Here is a 17,956-nt window from a genome sequence, read left to right on the forward strand (position 1 = left end):
CCCAAGGCCAACCCATACACATCTGCATCGACAACACCAGTGTCATCCAAGGAATACGGGGCGAGGCCCCAGACACCTCGCAAGCAGCGGTTCTCGAGATCCAAGCTGCTGCTAGGATATACAACATCCACACCCACTGGGCGCCAGGGCACGAGGGGATTAAGGGCAACGAAGAGGCGGACCGGCTAGCCAAGGAGGGCACAGCGCTGCCAGTCCCGCTAGGCCAACTAGCTACACTCTCCGGGATCAAGAGGCTTGGTAGAGAACGATTGCGAAACCAGTACAGACAGTGGTGGGGTAAAGAGGCGACAGAACGCTACACCCAGCTTGGACTGAGCTTACACTTCTCCTGCCCTCCCGAACTCGCCCTACCACGGAGCACCCTTCACCACCTCTTAGCGGCCCGGTCGGGCCACGGGGACTTTGAACACTATCACCGACGCTTTAACCACACCGAAGCTTTGCTAACCTGCTCCTGCGGGGAGGCAAAGGAAGTAGATCATCTGGTCTACTGCCCAGCGACCCTGGCGAGGAGGCAGCAGTGGCCCACCCTCTACCCAACTGGTCCGCTCGACCCCATAGGACCTATGGGGTCTCTTGAACGATACTTCAAGGGACTAATGACTGACCCAAAAGGCTTTGAGGCCTTCCTGCACGTGACAAACTTCTTCCGGAAGATCTGTCCACGCTACTAGGGAACGGGCTTCGGCACGGGATCTAGACAGCCAACTCAACCCCTAAAGGGAAATAGACGGGAAGCAATGAAACTGGGGAACCAGCGGGAACCAGGGACAGATAGAAGGCATAGTAGCCATCAGGCAGGATTTGGAGGACGAAAGGAAGGGCGATGTATGAAGTACATAGTCCTAGCCCACGGCTCTCCACGCCACATACCCTTCGGGAGGTCTGCGACAAGGGTTCCAACCTTGCCGCCATGGCGTTAAATACAACAACAACAACAACATAGACACTCAACAATCTCAGTTGAAGCTTTTAGGATATTTGCATGTGTTGTTCTCAACGAAGGATTTCGTGCTACAGAGAGGAGAGTAATTCTCGTTGCTCAAACGTGCTGCACAATGCGCTCTATATCTATATTCATATCTATTCCATCCGGCTAGGCTTCGCTTGCTGGCCAGCTCATCAAAGAACCTTGTGTCAAAGTCTCGTAGCTCGTGCGATGGGCAAGCCTGTGCCACACCGCAAGGCATTCTTACTACTACGGCCGTGTTTATTTATGGCTCAGCATCCTGTGCAGACAGACTTGTGACCCACCTGATGACACCATCTGAATGTTTGGAAGTCACTTAGAGAACGCTGTGCAAAGGATGCGCTTTTCATCGAAAGAAACTTCTCAACAGTCATTTTGGCTACTTCATAGTTGGCAGTAGGTGATAGCAAGCGGTATTCGGGATAGTGTCCACCAAAACTAGGTCTACGTGGGGCAAAGCAAGACGTCCCCCGACCCGCCGAGGTCCCAGAGGGTGTCCGAGTCTCGGAGACAGGGGAGTAGATAAGCGAGAGCTGCAAGAATATGCCGGGACGGGCGACAATATCCGTTGAGGGAGATCATTAGGCGGTGGTCGTCCCGCCTATGCTCAGCCGGGCCACGCTTTAGTTGTTTGGCAGACCGCATAGCCCCGTCAATAGATTTACTAAGTTCAATTCGTTTGTGATTTGTGACGTGCTTTCAGGGTCCCTTCTTCACAGTGTGGAGGTGCAGGCAATTAGCTAACTATAGAAGCATTCACTCCACGCGACGCGTCTAGTAGCTTTCGTAGCTAGTGACCGCGTCGTGCGCGTCCAGCTCTGGTGCATCACGACGTTCAACTGAGATACCGATGGATGTATGCATGTCAGGTTGGTAGGCGCAACAGACTATGTTTAGTTGTCAACTGTGCTTTCATCTACTTTGCCTGTATTGATGACTACCCCATGCTCCTGCAAAATAGCCTATAAGAGTAGCCTCAAGATTAAACTGGTAGTGTGATGCAGTTACGGCCGACTGTGGCCCCTTATCCTTATCGGTGGAAGCAACAGCATCGATGGCTCTTGCCACATCCAAGTTACTCAGACGTTAGTTAAATTCATTGTGAAAAACGATGTAGGCAATCCGATCTGGCGCCTACGTCAGCAACAGCATTTGTGCCCACAGTACATCATTTCAATGAATCACAAGATTGAACAAAAATAGCTAGAAGCACAATATCTCTTACTGTATTTTTCACAATCAGTGGTGATAGCTCTAGAGTATTGCACATCCAGCAGTACCAACAAGACACAGAAGGACGGCAATCACAAATCAAGAAACCTTACTCCTCCTTATCTTCACCTCGATCCAGGCAGCCTTTGCGCTAGGATATCATCCATTAAAGTACAGGTATTCGCACTCTTAGGTAAGCACTGTATTCAAAAACTCCTGACTTGTAGAACTCAAACTCAAAGTGAGAAAAGAAATTTTTGTATTTATGCTGACGAAAACCATAATCTTAACTTTACATACCACCAAGCCCTTTTCGAGAGGGCGGAGTTGCAACTTACATCATGTATTGTGAAGATCGTCAGATTCACAAAGTTCGTTTACAGTATACTTCATCGGGTACTGGGAAAACCCCTAGAGCCTTGTACCTGTCAATAAAAAATGCTTTGCAATTGCATTTGCCTTGGAAGGGTGTCATGCAGGAGGCCATACTTGTACCAAACAGGTTTGAAACCAGCCAAAAGTATGTAGCTCGATAAGAACGTTGATAGCCATCAGTCTTGGACTCTTTACCTTCTTATCTCTGGTTTGTTCTTTTTGGTCCGGCGAACTCCATTTCTTTATATTCTTGCGAAGGAGAGACAATCTATTTAAGTAACGAATCTGCCGCTCTTCTTCCGTAGATGTTCTAACGTGTTCTCACCCCTCGCGAGTAGACAGATACAGTCTGCACTTAGATTTGATCGAAATCAAAAGTCGATTTTTGTTTGTTTTAGTAAACTTCCAAACTTTTTTTCAAGTACACTCAATTTTGATCGTCAGCCAGCAATGCTGTGTGGCGACGTCGATGATGAGACACTCCATCTCGTCCTCCAGGTACAACTCGAGGACCTGGAGAGTGTTAAAAGAAGTAGCAAGGGAAAAAATAGACAAGACAAAATTTCCGACGCAGAACTCGCCGCTGAGGCTTACGAGTCGGAGCTCAAATCTCACATCCTCCTCGTCTCGGATAGATGCATGTGTAAAAGCATGGCAAAGGCCAATCAGCTCGACGGGCGTCTTGTCTCCATCCTCGTAAATCAGGAGAAGCAAGCCGCACAGGATAGAGAAGTTGCCCTTCGTCTCAGCCGCGGCGGGCAGCTTAATGAAGATTCCTCTACTGATTCTACACAGGGGGAACCTTCTACGGATGTAGATGAAGAATTATTGAGCAAACTCAGATCCCTCTTTGTATCTACGGATGGCTATGATGATGTGTTAGACCAGGCCGAGTCATCGACATGGGCGGCATCCAGAGGGCAAACGACGGACGCAGCCAAATCAGTGAAACGGGAGAAGAGGCAATGTAACAGTTGCCTCAGCAATTGCATTGCTACCGACCTAGCACGCTGTCCATGTAGCCACGAGTACTGTCGAGACTGCCTACAGACGCTCTTTGAAACATCACTTACGGATGAGTCGCTATACCCTCCAAGATGCTGCGGACGCCCCATTCCTGTGAACGATAATCGGCAGTTTCTTTCCTCAAAGTTAGTTGGGGAATTTCAAGCCAAAGCGGAGGAACTCTCGACGCCCAACCGGACGTACTGCCATAGGCCAACGTGCTCGACATTCATACCGAAAGAGTTCATCAAAGCCGATACTGCAGTTTGTCAACGATGCAGGCATAGGACCTGTGTCATGTGTAAGGGCGCTGAGCACAAGGACCAAGACTGTGCTCAGGACACCTTGACTCAGGATCTGCTCCGGATTGCCGCCGCAAACGGCTGGCAGCGATGCTTCTCTTGCCGAACAATCGTGGAGTTGGAGCATGGGTGTAACCACATGAGTGAGCCATAGTACCCAGAACATCTATACACACAAGTTAAGCTTACATTACTACCTAGCCTGCCGCTGCGGAGCGCAGTTCTGCTACGTATGTGGCAATCGATGGAAGTCTTGCGACTGCGCTCAGTGGAACGAGGAGCGGCTTTATGCTCGTGCTAATGCCATTGTGAATCGCAACGCCAACGCTCACTTCAATAATCCCGAAGTAAGGGCTCGACAAGTAGAAAGAGAAGCGCACAACCTAGTCATAAACCACCAGTGCAGGCACGATACATGGAGAAGCCGTGGTGGCGCTCACCGATGTGAGGAGTGCCATGATTCATTACCACTGTATATCTACGAATGCGCTCGATGCCGTATTCGTGCTTGCCGAAGATGTCGGTTCAACCGACTTTGAGTTACCCAAGTAGTTTCTATCAGACACAGGTAATACCCTTGTCCGACCTCGAATTATTTACGGACGTTTAGTGAGATCGTTTGACTAAGGGTCACTATACCTTAGATCACTCATCGACTCGCTGTCATGTTTAATTTGAATCGCACAGTTGCTTACTTGAATACTTTGCCAAGCTGTCACCTGGAAAAATGTCAGTATAGGTCGCAGACTTGCTAGTTTTAGTAATGTTCCCTATTGCTTTCTTTATCTAATGTTCGATGTATTATTTTGCACGACCTCCTACGCTGATAAAGGTATTAGGATCCTGGAAACCAGTCATTCCCCTGACGTCCTATAGGACCCCTAAAAGTCACAAAGAACAAGCGCGAGGTAACAAAGTTTCCTCTCGTTCCGCACACCAATATTATTGCAGACTTCAGGCTCTAGCTCTTCTGTCAAATCGCCGCTTTTGGTGCTCATAGAGGTTCCCGTTGGAATTACAGCTAAATATCTAGACGTTTCACCTGGAAAAGGAGACAATGACACTATCTGGGTCGTTGTCTCATCTCCCCAAAAACACGCAAGAATACTGTAGTCGTCTGCTGAAATACCCCCATAAAGAAGATGTTCATAACAATGATTCCAAACACATCTTCTTGAGTTAAGACCCCTAACTGCAGAATAGCCGTGGTCCTCGGCTTTTTCTTTTGCGTCGTGGATGTGTGGGAGATTTTCTAGCCAAGCTGCGATGATAACGACTTGGTGGGCTGACTTGATACGTATTAACCATTCCCGCCAACCCTTAGCCCTTTCCCACGAGCTCTAGGAGGAGATTTAGGGCTTGGTTACAGGAGACCATGAGAGATGGGCGTCAATAAGTGTATTGTTGCCTTCACATTGCGTCCTCGGTATCATGTGCCCATCGTACAAGGTGCGATTAAAAGACCCGGAGTTTTCATCATGGCATTCGACTCGGAATCCAATAACGGGATACGACATTGAGACTCAACAGGGCTCACCAATGCCCAAACCTAGGTTGGATAAGTTAGCATATAACGTGGAAACATATTGATGAGTAGGATAGACTTAGCGATACATTCAAGTGTTTTGTTGGTGGCTTAATGTAGAATGATAGCCTAAGATGGTTGGCAAAGAACTAAACTACTATGTGGTTGTAGGAGATATATATATATTCATTTGTCTCGTCGGAGCATCGAGAATGTAAACCTGTTCCCCGTCACTCGCTCCTGAACTGAAACCGTATGGTCGATTGTGTTTGCAGCTGACACCCGCAGCCTAGGTACAAGCATGATTTAACTAAGATACGACTCAGGACAGTTTACAGTCGTGCGTAACGCTGCGATTCTTCCCTGTCCCGCACTCGTGGTCCAACTGCGAAGCATTAGGAATGTCTCATCAGAATTGCCTCCAAGACCCAAACCAAAAACCTAGATAGGGCGCCGCAAGCAGAAATCTGGAACAGAGAAAAATTAATTATCAAGTAACCTTTTGGTGTGTTTTATGTGGTGTCGTGGAAGGTGTGTAGCTGTGGAGGCAAGAGCGGCGGTTCTTTGTGAACCTCTTAAGCCTTAAAATGTATTCACAATGTAACAATATGATTCCATTACATGTCTCCGTGTTCTAGCATTGCTCAACTCTCTCAGGGGCTTCACTGAGTTCCTTTTCTAATTGAACAATCACAGCACTAAATATGAAGGAAATCGATGCGACAGCTGACACCCTCCTCGTCCTCAAGGGTCACAACGCTCCGTTGGTCGAAGATGGAACCATCTCATTGCAGCCTAATCATCTAATTTAGCACCTTTATCTTTAACCTCGTCTCTGCGAGAGAGTTCTAGAGCTCACGTCCTCGCGAGATGAGTTGAAAAGTTCGATGAAAGGAGAGTATGAAGAGGTGTTGAAACGTTTGCGACCAGATAACTTGCAAGCTAGGACCGAATCCGTTTCCAATGTAAGATCAGAGAGAGATCCTCTTAGACAGCTTACGACACCTAAAGACCAGCGAAATGATAACGATGGTGATCGCCGGAAGCCGGAAGGAGGCCCGGCTCGGCCCGGCCCCACACGTTCGCCCCTTGCTTCCGGTGCCACCGCCGCAAATGCCTCGAAACCATGCGCGCCCTCGGCGATACCCACGCCCAGCAATTTCCATTGCAGAGAAAACATGCTGTCTGTTGAATACATCAGCATATACAACTGTTACACCTGAAGAACCTATCCCTAATAGGACAAACTTAAGTCACTATCCTCCATCAGACTTATCTACTGTCTAACGTTGCTTCTAACAATCTTTATCTACTAAGGCATAAGCTTCAAGGTCTATATTAGTTATCAACACATTAGCTGTTAAGCGTAATATGTTTCTTTGCAAAGGCTCCCTCTATAGCAAGCAAAGATCTAGTAGCAGTCTGTCTCCCTACTACGTTGTCTTACTATCAGGCTACAAGCATCATCTAGCTAATATTTTAACTTCCTCCTCTAACTCCTAACACTACTTATCTCTTAGGGCTGGTAGAAGTACATGCATCTACTCTTTAAGCTACAATAAAATTAGAATACTAACTTAGAGCTTATATTAGAATGCTTCCTCTTTATCCACTTATCCTTTGTCAACATGAAGTAAAAGTTCCTCTTACCTTAGGCAAAAGCTAACATTAGGCGTTAGGCGTCTTTTCTCTTTATAGAGTATAGATTTGTATTACTACCGCATTGCTGTTGGCAATAATACTGCTACCTTAACACCCTTGGGCTTAGGCATAAGGCTAAGACATAAAATTCAAAGCTTTACTACTAGGGATCTGCTATAGGTACAGAGGTGTAATTAGCTGGTAGCTGACAGCGCACTGCTACGTCATAGATATCAAGGTAGAACTCTTAGAAGTAAACTATTCGGCGGAGGCACTGCGTTCAGTCCAAGGCGTCAGACAGTGGTGCGCACATAGGCGGCGGCGGCGGCACGGCTCCTGGCAGTTCGATTTGGACGGCGACTTGGATGGCAACGGCAGGACATAGACTTAGTAGTGATGGCAGCACGTCTATCTAACTAGAGAATCTTTAAGCTGCAGACAAAGCATAGCAAGCGCAAAGTGAAAAAAGCGCAATGTTAGTAGTAGTAGTAGTAGTAGTAGTAGTAGTAGTAGTAGTAGTAGTAGTAGTAGTAGTAGTAGTAGTAGTGGTGATTTTGTAATGTGCTTGTAAGGCCCCTTCTTTACAGGTAGTAGTACTAGTAGCTACATAAGTATAGAAGCATTTATCCTATACAATGCATCTAGAGGCTTTTGTAGTTAGTAACTAGTAGTGACTTTATAGAAATTATTTCTTTAGACTACGTATCCTTATTTCATTCTCTGCAAACCTATGCTTTAACTAATCTAGGCTACTGTGGCCTTGATATGATTGGAAACGCTCTTAGGGAATGTCCTAAAGAAGTCGGTATAGAAGGCGACATCATTTTATACAGCGCATCATGGAATGCTAGATTAAAGCCAGCCGAGGGGAACATAGACGCCCTAGAGTCAAGTAAGATCTAATATTCGCTATGTCCATCCATACACAGCGAGCGTCCCGCGTCCAGAGTTGTTGACATACTTGCGTAGGCGCTTCCGCTCGTTCGGGTCAAGCGACCGGTTAGAGATGTGCGGTTTGGGGAAGATCTTGGGATCCAGGTAGGTGTCGTACTTTGAAAAAGATACAGTTACACCCTTGGGAATTATCAAGTCTCTGAAGTTGATCTCGTTGTCGGGGGCTGTTCCCAACAACCGGCCGGCAACAGAATGGCTCATGAGGAACGCTTCCTGTACGACAGCGTGCAATCTGTTGATCTCTTTGAGCTCTTGATAGCTAAGGAGTCTGCTGAGACTTTTTCGCATTCTGAAATTTCTTTCTTGAGTCGTGCGAGCTTCTCGGGGTGATTGAGCAACATGAATGTTGCAAATGCAATGGCGTGTCCGTCTGTGTTGATTCCTGTGTTGATGCAGAGCTAGACCTCGTTCACCACTCGCGTCAACCCCTTCTGGTAAGCTGGAAAACTTGACTTGAGAATATGCTCGACATTCGATGTAAAACCACTGTCACTGACGCTGGCGGCAGCATTTTAATCTGGGGTTGCGGCAGCCGTTGCAGCACGATACTGGTCCGCGATAGCCTTGTCGATCAACTACTCAAGAAAACACATGTCGTATTAGCTATGTGATGAACATAGCGTAGGTGAAACAAGGATCAGAAGCGTCTATTCCTCTAGAATGGAGATACAGGACGAAGGCAGGGTATCTATACCCGTCTTGAGGGCATCTACCTCTCGGACCGAGTTTCAGGACTGACTCGCAGCCCCCCCCCCTTGTACCGATCATGACAAGCTATTAAGAGAAGAGACTTAAGATGAATATATACAGCAAGACTTACCAAGACACAAATCATGCCAGGGCTGGCCAGCTCTACGCGTTTGGCCCATTTTGCGGGAGCTCGCATCACGCCAAAGAACCAGCGCCCGATATGGCAACTAACCATCTTCATGCGGCCCAGAGTCCTCGCGATCATGAACATATCATGCTCAAAGTCCTTGACGTCGGCGAACCTGAAGTCGTAGCCGAGGTTTGTAGTGCACGTTACGTCGATTGCTAGACATCGGAAAGCAGATCCAACAAAATTCGCAGACAAGCCACACGTCAGCTGTACTTATAAAGGAACGCTTGGTTCAGGGTCTTTAATTAATAAGTAAATAAATTGAATTACATGTTAAGATGCTATTCGTACCCTTAACAGCGCGGAACCTCACAAGCAGTCTTTGCACTAAGGCCTCGTATAAACGTTCACAGGACATGACTAGAGGGGTGGCGAACACGGGTGCGATGGCCTTGCGGCGCATTATATGCAGCTTATAAGGGCTGTCCAAGAATTAAAAGTGTAGTAGTCAGCAACAATATTTTAATTAGAGTTTCAATTAGCAGATCCATCCATCACTTGCTTTGTACAAGCCACTATTGCATGTTTACAAAAAGCTATTTTATAGTAACTGCAGCCTCTAATAGAGACTTTGGCGCAAGGTTTTAATTGCCCTAGAGAGTGTGATGGTAGTAGGCTGCACAGTAAATAAAATACTCCTACATCCTGTTACTTTCTATACGTTTGTGTAGAAACTAGTAGCAGAATTGTTAAAGCTGGCAGTAGGGTAGGTAGGTGTCTTTGCCCCTTTTAATCGCATATTGCCGAGCTTAGCGTTAATGCAGGTTTATTGCACCCACCCTAGATAATCAATTAGAGTTCCTGACTAAGATCACTTCTAATGCACGCTCTCTAAACTCTCTTAAAATAGGAATCGAAATCGACTACCTGCAATGCAACAACGGTTGTCCCTGAACTGGAATATTGTCTTACATAATTAAGCGAATCAATAATTTTAATTACTCTTGAGGCTCGTTTGTGGACCCTGTCTGCATTTAAGAACACTCTTGTCTGCGTTGTAGTAACGCGTACTTACATTGTAACAACCACGCTTACACACGTTTTTGCTCTGCCACCATCCATCCTACCAGCTTTTAGCAGTGTCACTTCCGCTATAATGGCTAATACTCCTTCTTCTTCTTTATTAGGGAACATTCGATATTTGCTCTTGTTCTTTTTGCTTCACGTACTATTAATTAACGCCTCACCTACCGCCGCCCTCGTCCCTACCAAGCGGAACGGAGTTAGGTTCCTGACGTTCGACCAAAGCTACGAAGGGCGCGTAAAAAAGGGCCAGTATTTCAATAAACTGTTCCCCTTAGAGGACGAGAAGGCGGCCGAGTTTAATGGAGGGGTTACCGTTGCAAGCCCTTTCAAGGACCCAAGCGACCTGAAACCGAACGGCTGAACTAGATACATATTCTGGTACCCTTACAAGAAGAATACCGGTGATGTTCAACCACTCTTCAAGTTCACCGACTCCGCCGTCAAGCGCCTGAAACTTGAAATCCTCAAGGTACCCGAATACGGCACAGACCTCGACAACGCCTTCGCGGACAAGTACCATCAAGTCGATCAGACAAAAGCGGGCGTGTACAACTACAGACATGATAGAAAATTCGGGAAAGATAAGAAGAAGGTGAGCAATGGACTCAGAAGCCTTTTTCTTATTTTCGTTTGTCCTATGGTTTGACTGCTGCGAATCCGCTGCTGACCTTCGCTCTCAGCCTACGATGTCTTCCTACTCCAACGTGCTTGTTCCAGCCTCCGGCGCCATTATTTTTGTAGACAACTTCAGTCCAACGGCTAGAAACCAGGAATGGAACATTGGTAACGTTCCTGAGTTGGACAAACTGTCGGATATCGCATTCTTCCAGTGGATCGATGCCTGCAAAACTAAAAATGTCGATCCTAAAACCCTTAAACTTATGTTTATATCTCACGTCGTTCATGACGCAACGTACAAGATTGTAGTAGATGCATTAAGGGAAGCCGGGCATAAGAGGATGCCAAGCTATGCTAAGAAGATTGTTTTCTCTATGGAAGCAAAGCAGGGTCAAGCTATTCTTGGGTCTGTCTGGGGCAGTGCTTTGTCTTGGATGCTTATCCAGCATAAAACGGAGTTAGGCCTAAAGAAGATAACAGAAGTTGCTGTCTGGGGCCTTAGACTAGGTTTTGCTTTGCCTGAAACTAATACGTTAGTTGGCAGTATGAATATGAGATTTACTGTTAAAGACGCTTAGAAGGTATTTTATCTAAGAAATGGTACATAGAAGAAGTATAAGTCTGCAATTTGAGCCTAAGAAGCTTTTATTACACACTGCAATTTTATTTAGAGAAACCTTAGTCTTAGGATAGTATTCACACAAAATAGTAACACATTTATAAGTTTTTTTTATATAATTACTTAGAGCTTAGAATAAGTCTGCAGCATACTTAATTATAGTCTGTAATAGAAGGGGTCCTAACTTACAAGATATTCTAAACTAAATTAGACTATCTCCTATTTACTAGTTAGATTATAAGATAAAGTAGTACTTATGCAGCTTAGAATGCTAGCATCTCTACCTATTTTAGGACATTGATTTATATTATATAGACTATTACCCTAAAGGAAACTACCTATTAAATAAACTAGTTACTATAATTCTTTATTTTTAAGCATATTGTGAAAGACTAATTACAGCTGCTATTATGGATAGAACTGTAGTAAAATAACTATTTACTTTATTTAGCTTATATAACAGCTTTTTTACTTATTCTTTCTTATAGAGTACTCTTGTGCTTAGGAGGAGTATACTCTATCTAACACTATGCTAAATATAAACACAGGCAGAACTAGGCAAGATGTACTACGCGCTATAGCCTTGTTCGTATTGAGTCACAGCAGCACTACAAAAGGCTGCCAGCAGCAATATTGGCTCCACTCCGCACCTCATCAACCCAGCAGAGGCGCCGGGCATCCTTGGCATCTCCACAGGCCAAGGCGCGCAATGGGCTACCATGGGTCGCGAGCTTGCAGTCGCGTCGCCGTTCTTCCGACGCAGCATCGAGGCGTGAACTGCGGCACATCTTTGGCCGGACCTGCAATGCTTCTCGTCAGGTTTTTGATGCTCTGCCACCGGGATAGAATGGGTCTGGTTTCTGGGTGCGTATTACGTTAGCAGGCCCAGTGGAAATTCGAAAGTTCAGGCGAGACCAACAGCAGCGCGCTTTCACACCCCCTATATCTTTCTAGCTTGTCAACAGGCGGGCTACAACGCGACAACGGAACGTTTGGCTCTGTGGTGTACATCAGGCGCGTTCTAGAAGAGGCGAGAGTGTTGCTGTGCCTCCGGGGGGATCAGACAGCTTGCCATGGCATCACAGGCGTATTTTCTCAACGCCTTTGCGCACCATCTCGACCTGGACCCGCAGGGTCTGCACATACTCGTCCGTATGAGGTGCGTCAATTTGACGGCTCTAAGATTGTCGCTGCGCTGTAGACCGCGAATACGTTGACACAGGGGGGGTGAGTTCCGGCTGGTTCACGCCGTATGTTGCGCACTAGCCTGTAGGTATAAGCACTAGGCGGCGCACATACCTTCACCGAAGTCTCACCTGGCTTCTTTCCAGCCGCTGCAGAGAAAGCTTGCTGCTGTTGACCGCGTCGCATACCGCACACACTTGACATTAAGCAGGGCGTCATCGCAGCCAACATGTGCTGCACGCCACCCGCAGCCTCAAGGACACGCTTTTGCCTGCACAAGAACGCTACTCTAACTAGGAGGCTTTCTTGTGTTTTTTGAAACGACAGGCTCGCAGAGCATAGTCGGTTTCCTTTTTAGGGGGTTGCCGGGATGGTAGCAGAGCACGGAGCCGCATTCTGCCGGCTCGGCCCCACTTCTCGGCGCTTAAATGGGGCTCCGCCTGCGCGGCCGTGCCAGGTTCTCGGGTGCGCCAATACCAGTGTGCTGTGCATGATAGTCTGGACTAGAGCTGTCGTGTCACTTCATATGTATTGTCAGTCAAAATGTTGACCATGGTGTGCTCCGACTTTGCAAATCGCTCAATTTTGTAGTGCCTGATGACCTATGCCTGCGCCTCCGTGTCATCGCCTCTGCTACATACTCAATGGGGGGCTATAGAATATAAAGTTAATACGAGTAACTACCTATTAGATTAGCCTTTTTATTCTATATAGCGCCCTGTCGACTGACTTGCAATAGGAACAGTACTAGCACGCCAACGGCGGCCGCCCTGGGACTGCCGGCGTGCGCGAGCAAGTTGATAGTGCTGAAACGGAGGACGATGCCGTTGCAATCGTGACGGCGGCTTTCGGGGCCAGGCTTGAGACGATGCTGCAGCTGCTGGTCGGCGTGGTGCACAAGAACAACGGTCTGGAGCGTCCTATTATCGACCTGGGCATCGATTCGCTGGTGGCGATCGAGATCCGGACGTGGTTCCCCAAACAGCTCGACAGGGAGGTGTCTATCGTCAAGATCTTGGGCGGCGAAACGGTGTTAAAAATATCGGTCACGGCGGCCAATAATTTGCTCACGAACCGCAAGGAGTTGCCTCCTGGGGCGGATGAGCCCAAGGCGTCCAACAAGGGGGTTGAGAAGGTCGGCGAGGTCGTTGATCATGTCCCAACAAACCTACCACGCAGGCTGCCAACATCACTGTCGACTCGAATGCCATCTCAGCAGATAGCAGCGGCAACAGCAGCAACAATAGCAGCGCCGTCGTCGACAAATCTGGATCCGAGTTTGAGTCGCCCAAGGAGACGGCCTCCTCTTCAGACGATGGCGGGGATGAAGCCGGGAATACGACTCAAGACGCAAAAGACATAGTACCCGAGCCTTTCATAATCAGAGAGGCCCCAATATCGGTCGCGCAGTCGCGCTTCTGGTTCGTGCACAAGCACTCGGACAATCCGGCGGCCTGCAATAATGCCTTTTACTACCGACTGCAGGGCCGCGTCAACTCTGCTCGGCTCCAGTACGCTCTCCGCTTGGTAGCGGCCACCACGAGTGCCTCCGTACATGTTACTACCCCCGCCTCGAAAACGGCCATCCGATGCAGGGCGTTTCGGCACCGTCCGAGTCGGCAATCCGCCTTACTTTTATTATAATTACCTGTAACAGTATTAAAACGGCGCTGTGCCAGACTCTCGCCGGCTTCAAGACTGATGCGTCGGATCCCAAGCGCAGGCAGAAATTTAATTTAGCTATCAAAGCGTCTACCATGTGCATACTGCAAAAGCTAATTTTTGCATGCCCTAGAGAGTTTTATTTGTAGAAGCTATTTACTACTCTAAACTTCTATAACTTTGCTAGGAAATAATAGATTAGATTAGCTCTAATTGCATTCTTTTCTATAGATTCTGCACTTATCTATAGATTTTGCACTCATCTAGACTAAAGATATCACGAAACCACTTTTCAACCCGCAATCGACTAATAGTTATAAGAAATTTCTTTGATATATTTCTCTACTAGTCTTTAGAGTTAGAGAAAGAGTCTGTAGTGTGAATAAACAGAGGAAACTGCCTGAAAATATCTACAAATCTGTGTGCTATGAGAAACAGGAGACGTCTCTATGTAAATGACTTATTCAGGCAACTCGTAGACAGCTGATGTGCCCTGGCTGTAAACTTGATAGCTGCCTTCACTCGTTATTCTAGATCCGAAATGCTGCGTTGCAAATTCCCCAAAATAGCTGTGAACCACGTTGGCCGAGCCCTCATTAACAACGGACCCCTGAGTCGTAATGAGAGCAAAAGCGTTGGGATTTTCAATGTCCAAAGCCAGTTCCTATAAATTTCCATACCCCATCGCTCTTGGTCAGCTCTCATGGTCACGATCTTCATGGATGTTATACTGATGTCAGGCAAGTACTCACCTTGACCCTGCATTGCTCTGTTTCCAACAATACGCTCTCGAGACCGCCGTAATTTCCGCGCAACTGCCAGTGGAGCTGATCATCTTCTCGTTCCAGGATATACGAACCGTCAATACCCCACCATAGTCGCCTAATGTCTCGAGTGGAAATGCTTTCGGGTAGAATTGCGTTGGGGTGGCATTGCATGGACTTTCTCCCGGCCACATTGATGAAGTAGCTTCCCTGCGGACCTAGTGAGATTACAGTCGGGCAACTAGTATTGCTATCCCTGCCGATGAAGCTGTAGAGCTCTGGATAGGTGTTTCGTAGAGATCCGTGGTCTGTTATGGGAGTTGGGTTTGGTTAGGAAAAAAGATTGCTCCCGAGATCCATGCTTAGGGAGGGAGGGGTTCGACAAAGATATCTTCTGAACAGTACTCACAAAAGCATTTTCTGAATACCCGTCCTTGATGGTAATGGGCATAGTACGATGACTTCTCTCCGAGGATGACGTTTACCATTCGAATGCTCTTCGATTCTTGTAACCTCACCACACTGTTTCTCGTGGATGGTGGAAGATATCTTTCCTCACACTGTCAGCTCTTTCCCGTCCATTGACACACTGACGAAAGTAAAATCAAAGAAGAGAAAAAGAAACAAATATAGGATAGAGGAGTAGCTAAGAGAGAGGAGAATGGTCAGAACTCACGACTTGCTGAACGCAGGGCCAATGAGGGAGCAATATTTGCCCCGTAGACTCATGCTGACGCTGATGTCCTTCCGATCCCCTTTAGACCATCGCTGACCCATTACTTGCGAAGTTCCTGGTGAAATGACTTGATGAAGGCTAAGGAAGCTGGGCCGGTTACTGTTTTGACCACTGCGTGTGCTTGTGATTGTGGAAATAAGGCCTCCGGCGTAGTCAGGTTGCGCATCAAACTCCCCTACGACGACGTATTCCTTTGCGAGCCTCTTCTTCTTTTCCTCCTCCGGCTCCACGTCATCCTTGTCAAAATTATCTCTTATCAGTGTTTCCATTGACTTTTTCATCTCGGCCTGCCTGTGATGTAAAATTCTTTCACGATTGCTTTTTGCAATCCTGATCTGCTTCTCGAGATCTTCAAGCTCCTGGAGCTTGTTGAGGCCTCTTTCCTCCCGTAGCCGATGCATCTCTGCATGGTATTCCGCAATGCAGGTCCTGATTTCCGCTTCTTCGTGGTCCAACCTGTTGCACACTTCTTGTCCGGCCGAGGTGCTTTCGAGAGCCTTGTGCTGATCCACCATCTCGCGTTGAATTGCCAGCTCCATTTGCGGTGGGGGTCCATTTGACTGTTCGTGGCCTTGTGGAAGGAAGATGTCGATAAGCTTTTGGGCAGATTCGACAGTGTCGTAGAAGCGCTCGACCTGGCTTCCTCTTTCCACCATGCAGCCCCAAAACTGTTTGTTTTCAACGAGTTCTTTTTCCCTTGACACACCGATCTGGTCATCTTCGAGTTTGTTCCACATGGTGGTCACAAGAACGACGCGATTGAGGTTGTCAGCGCCGCACAGCTGGCGAAACAGAGTCATACTACTCTTGGCGGAGCCTTGCATTCGCACATCGGTGATGCGATGCAAATAAAGAATTCCATGAAGACGAATATTGTTCTTGTACGTCAAAGAGAGCCAAGCCACCAAGGATCGTAGGACACTCTTGTCTGTCCTGTATGTGTCGTTGAAACCAGGAGTATCGATGATATAGATGTTGCGAGTGGCAGAATAGGCGTACTGGTAGACTTTCACATCTTGGGTACCTAGATATGGGGCAACGGCACATCAGAATCTTTGTAGATACAGGCAGAATTGTGATCGAGCTGTGTTGACTGCTTGAACTCACAGGAATCCAGTTTGTGTCCGACCTCGGGCTTGTTCTTGTCTGTGGTGAGATGAGAAACCAGGGAGCTCTTTCCGACCCCAGTCACCCCGAACACGGCCAGAAATATGTCTGTGTCTCTCGGTTCATGGCCATTTCGAACGGATGATAGATCCGTTTCGGTGGGCGGACTCGATTGCGAGAGGTTGTCGTCCTCCATTCTCGGACTGAATTCTTCCATGATTGCATTAACTAGGTCGCAAGCTATGCGGGGAAAAGGGCAAAAGGGTCTCTGAACCAGCAGGGCAACAAGGAAAATCTAGGAGAATTAGTGTACTACCTAATTTCACCAACACTGGCTTGTTGAGACAAAGGAGGCGCGTGTGTGTTTGACGCCAGAGGGATCCCAGGACAGAGCAAAGAAGAGCGCATAGGACACTCCTGAGGGTTTGCACACGGGGCTGGCAAAGAAGAAATCAAGTTGCCAGGCAAGAAAGAAAATGAAATCTCATCAGCTTCTCAGCTTAGATTGCAGGGTACAGTAGCATAGTCTAGTGCTAAGAAAAGAGCTGCGGGACTCCAGTATTACAAATTAACACCAGCCAACCTCATTGCGAATGGTACATACGTGTGTGATGTGAAAATGTCCAACATCGCTTGCCTCTGTGCTAATATCCGGCCAAACCACCGTTGAAGACTTTGTCATGACGGCAAACATGCAGCCGATGTGCTGCTCCGATAACAAGGTAGCTAGCTAAGTGATAGTTGCCTGCAGGCCCTCTGGAAGCCTTAGCTCTTACTCTGTATCTGGGGCAAGGAGGGTTGTTGAAATCAGGCTTGCCAATCATAGCCGGAATACCGATAAAGACATTCTATTTTGGTGTTGACTGGGTCACGGGGCCCCAAATGCGGTCCGAGACCATAAATAGAGGGTGAGCAATCAACATGCCTGATGGAGCTGCGTCTGCCCGATATGCCGAAGGCCAGGGTGTGAACAGGTAAATATACTCTGCTAGAAGTAGTTAGGTACATGGATATGTCACCTCCGAACACGAGTCCGATGCATCTGTGAAAAGTACGTAAGGGACGTTGGAAGTGTAGGGAGAAACAAGACAGGGGCCGTAGCGTAATTACTCTTTTGCACTTTCGTCAGCATCCACTCTGTGACACCTACATCGAGAGGGCCAGATCCTCCAATGGTTGAATGCGTAGGATATGCGCGCAGTACTCCGTAGATAGCGGTGCTTGCTTGGAGGGTAGGTAACCCAATCAGACGACTAGCAAGGCCACATGGGACCGTCTGCACATGGCTAATGAAAGTTGAGGCTGCCACACTCAAAGCCAGCCTCCTCTTATCAAGTAGGTATGTTTGCTTGCT

At 47.4% G+C, this 17,956-nt stretch overlaps 6 protein-coding genes across 6 annotated transcripts; 4 read left to right on the forward strand and 2 right to left on the reverse strand.

Moving 5' to 3' along the window:
- Positions 1–3,028: 3,028 nt before the first annotated feature.
- Positions 3,029–4,424, forward strand: CDEST_15250 (Putative IBR domain, Zinc finger, RING/FYVE/PHD-type, E3 ubiquitin ligase RBR family; the record flags this gene model as incomplete). Its single annotated transcript, XM_062931406.1, has 2 exons — positions 3,029–4,028; positions 4,087–4,424. The coding sequence occupies 2 exons, from the start codon at positions 3,029–3,031 to the stop codon at positions 4,422–4,424; spliced, it is 1,338 nt and encodes a 445-aa protein (XP_062787457.1).
- A 3,536-nt stretch (positions 4,425–7,960) lies between these two features.
- CDEST_15251 (Putative cytochrome P450) lies at positions 7,961–9,288 on the reverse strand (the record flags this gene model as incomplete). The annotated part of the gene is made up of 3 exons (XM_062931407.1): positions 7,961–8,491; positions 8,826–9,040; positions 9,177–9,288. The coding sequence occupies 3 exons, from the start codon at positions 9,286–9,288 to the stop codon at positions 7,961–7,963; spliced, it is 858 nt and encodes a 285-aa protein (XP_062787458.1).
- A 693-nt stretch (positions 9,289–9,981) lies between these two features.
- Positions 9,982–11,107, forward strand: CDEST_15252 (uncharacterized protein; the record flags this gene model as incomplete). Its single annotated transcript, XM_062931408.1, has 3 exons — positions 9,982–10,205; positions 10,278–10,503; positions 10,592–11,107. 3 exons carry the CDS (start codon positions 9,982–9,984, stop codon positions 11,105–11,107), a joined length of 966 nt encoding a protein of 321 aa, XP_062787459.1.
- Positions 11,108–11,677: 570 nt separating this feature from the next.
- On the forward strand, positions 11,678–11,924 carry CDEST_15253 (Putative Acyl transferase domain superfamily, Acyl transferase/acyl hydrolase/lysophospholipase; the record flags this gene model as incomplete). The annotated part of the gene is made up of 2 exons (XM_062931409.1): positions 11,678–11,713; positions 11,766–11,924. 2 exons carry the CDS (start codon positions 11,678–11,680, stop codon positions 11,922–11,924), a joined length of 195 nt encoding a protein of 64 aa, XP_062787460.1.
- Positions 11,925–12,876: 952 nt separating this feature from the next.
- On the forward strand, positions 12,877–13,977 carry CDEST_15254 (Putative phosphopantetheine binding ACP domain, ACP-like superfamily; the record flags this gene model as incomplete). The annotated part of the gene is made up of 3 exons (XM_062931410.1): positions 12,877–12,888; positions 13,085–13,468; positions 13,513–13,977. 3 exons carry the CDS (start codon positions 12,877–12,879, stop codon positions 13,975–13,977), a joined length of 861 nt encoding a protein of 286 aa, XP_062787461.1.
- A 478-nt stretch (positions 13,978–14,455) lies between these two features.
- On the reverse strand, positions 14,456–16,819 carry CDEST_15255 (Putative GTP binding domain, P-loop containing nucleoside triphosphate hydrolase; the record flags this gene model as incomplete). Its single annotated transcript, XM_062931411.1, has 4 exons — positions 14,456–14,659; positions 14,748–15,027; positions 15,436–16,519; positions 16,603–16,819. 4 exons carry the CDS (start codon positions 16,817–16,819, stop codon positions 14,456–14,458), a joined length of 1,785 nt encoding a protein of 594 aa, XP_062787462.1.
- Between the last annotated feature and the right edge of the window lie 1,137 nt (positions 16,820–17,956).

The sequence above is a fragment of the Colletotrichum destructivum genome, chromosome 11 (assembly GCF_034447905.1).
Source record: "Colletotrichum destructivum chromosome 11, complete sequence".
NCBI classification, from domain to species: domain Eukaryota; kingdom Fungi; phylum Ascomycota; class Sordariomycetes; order Glomerellales; family Glomerellaceae; genus Colletotrichum; species Colletotrichum destructivum.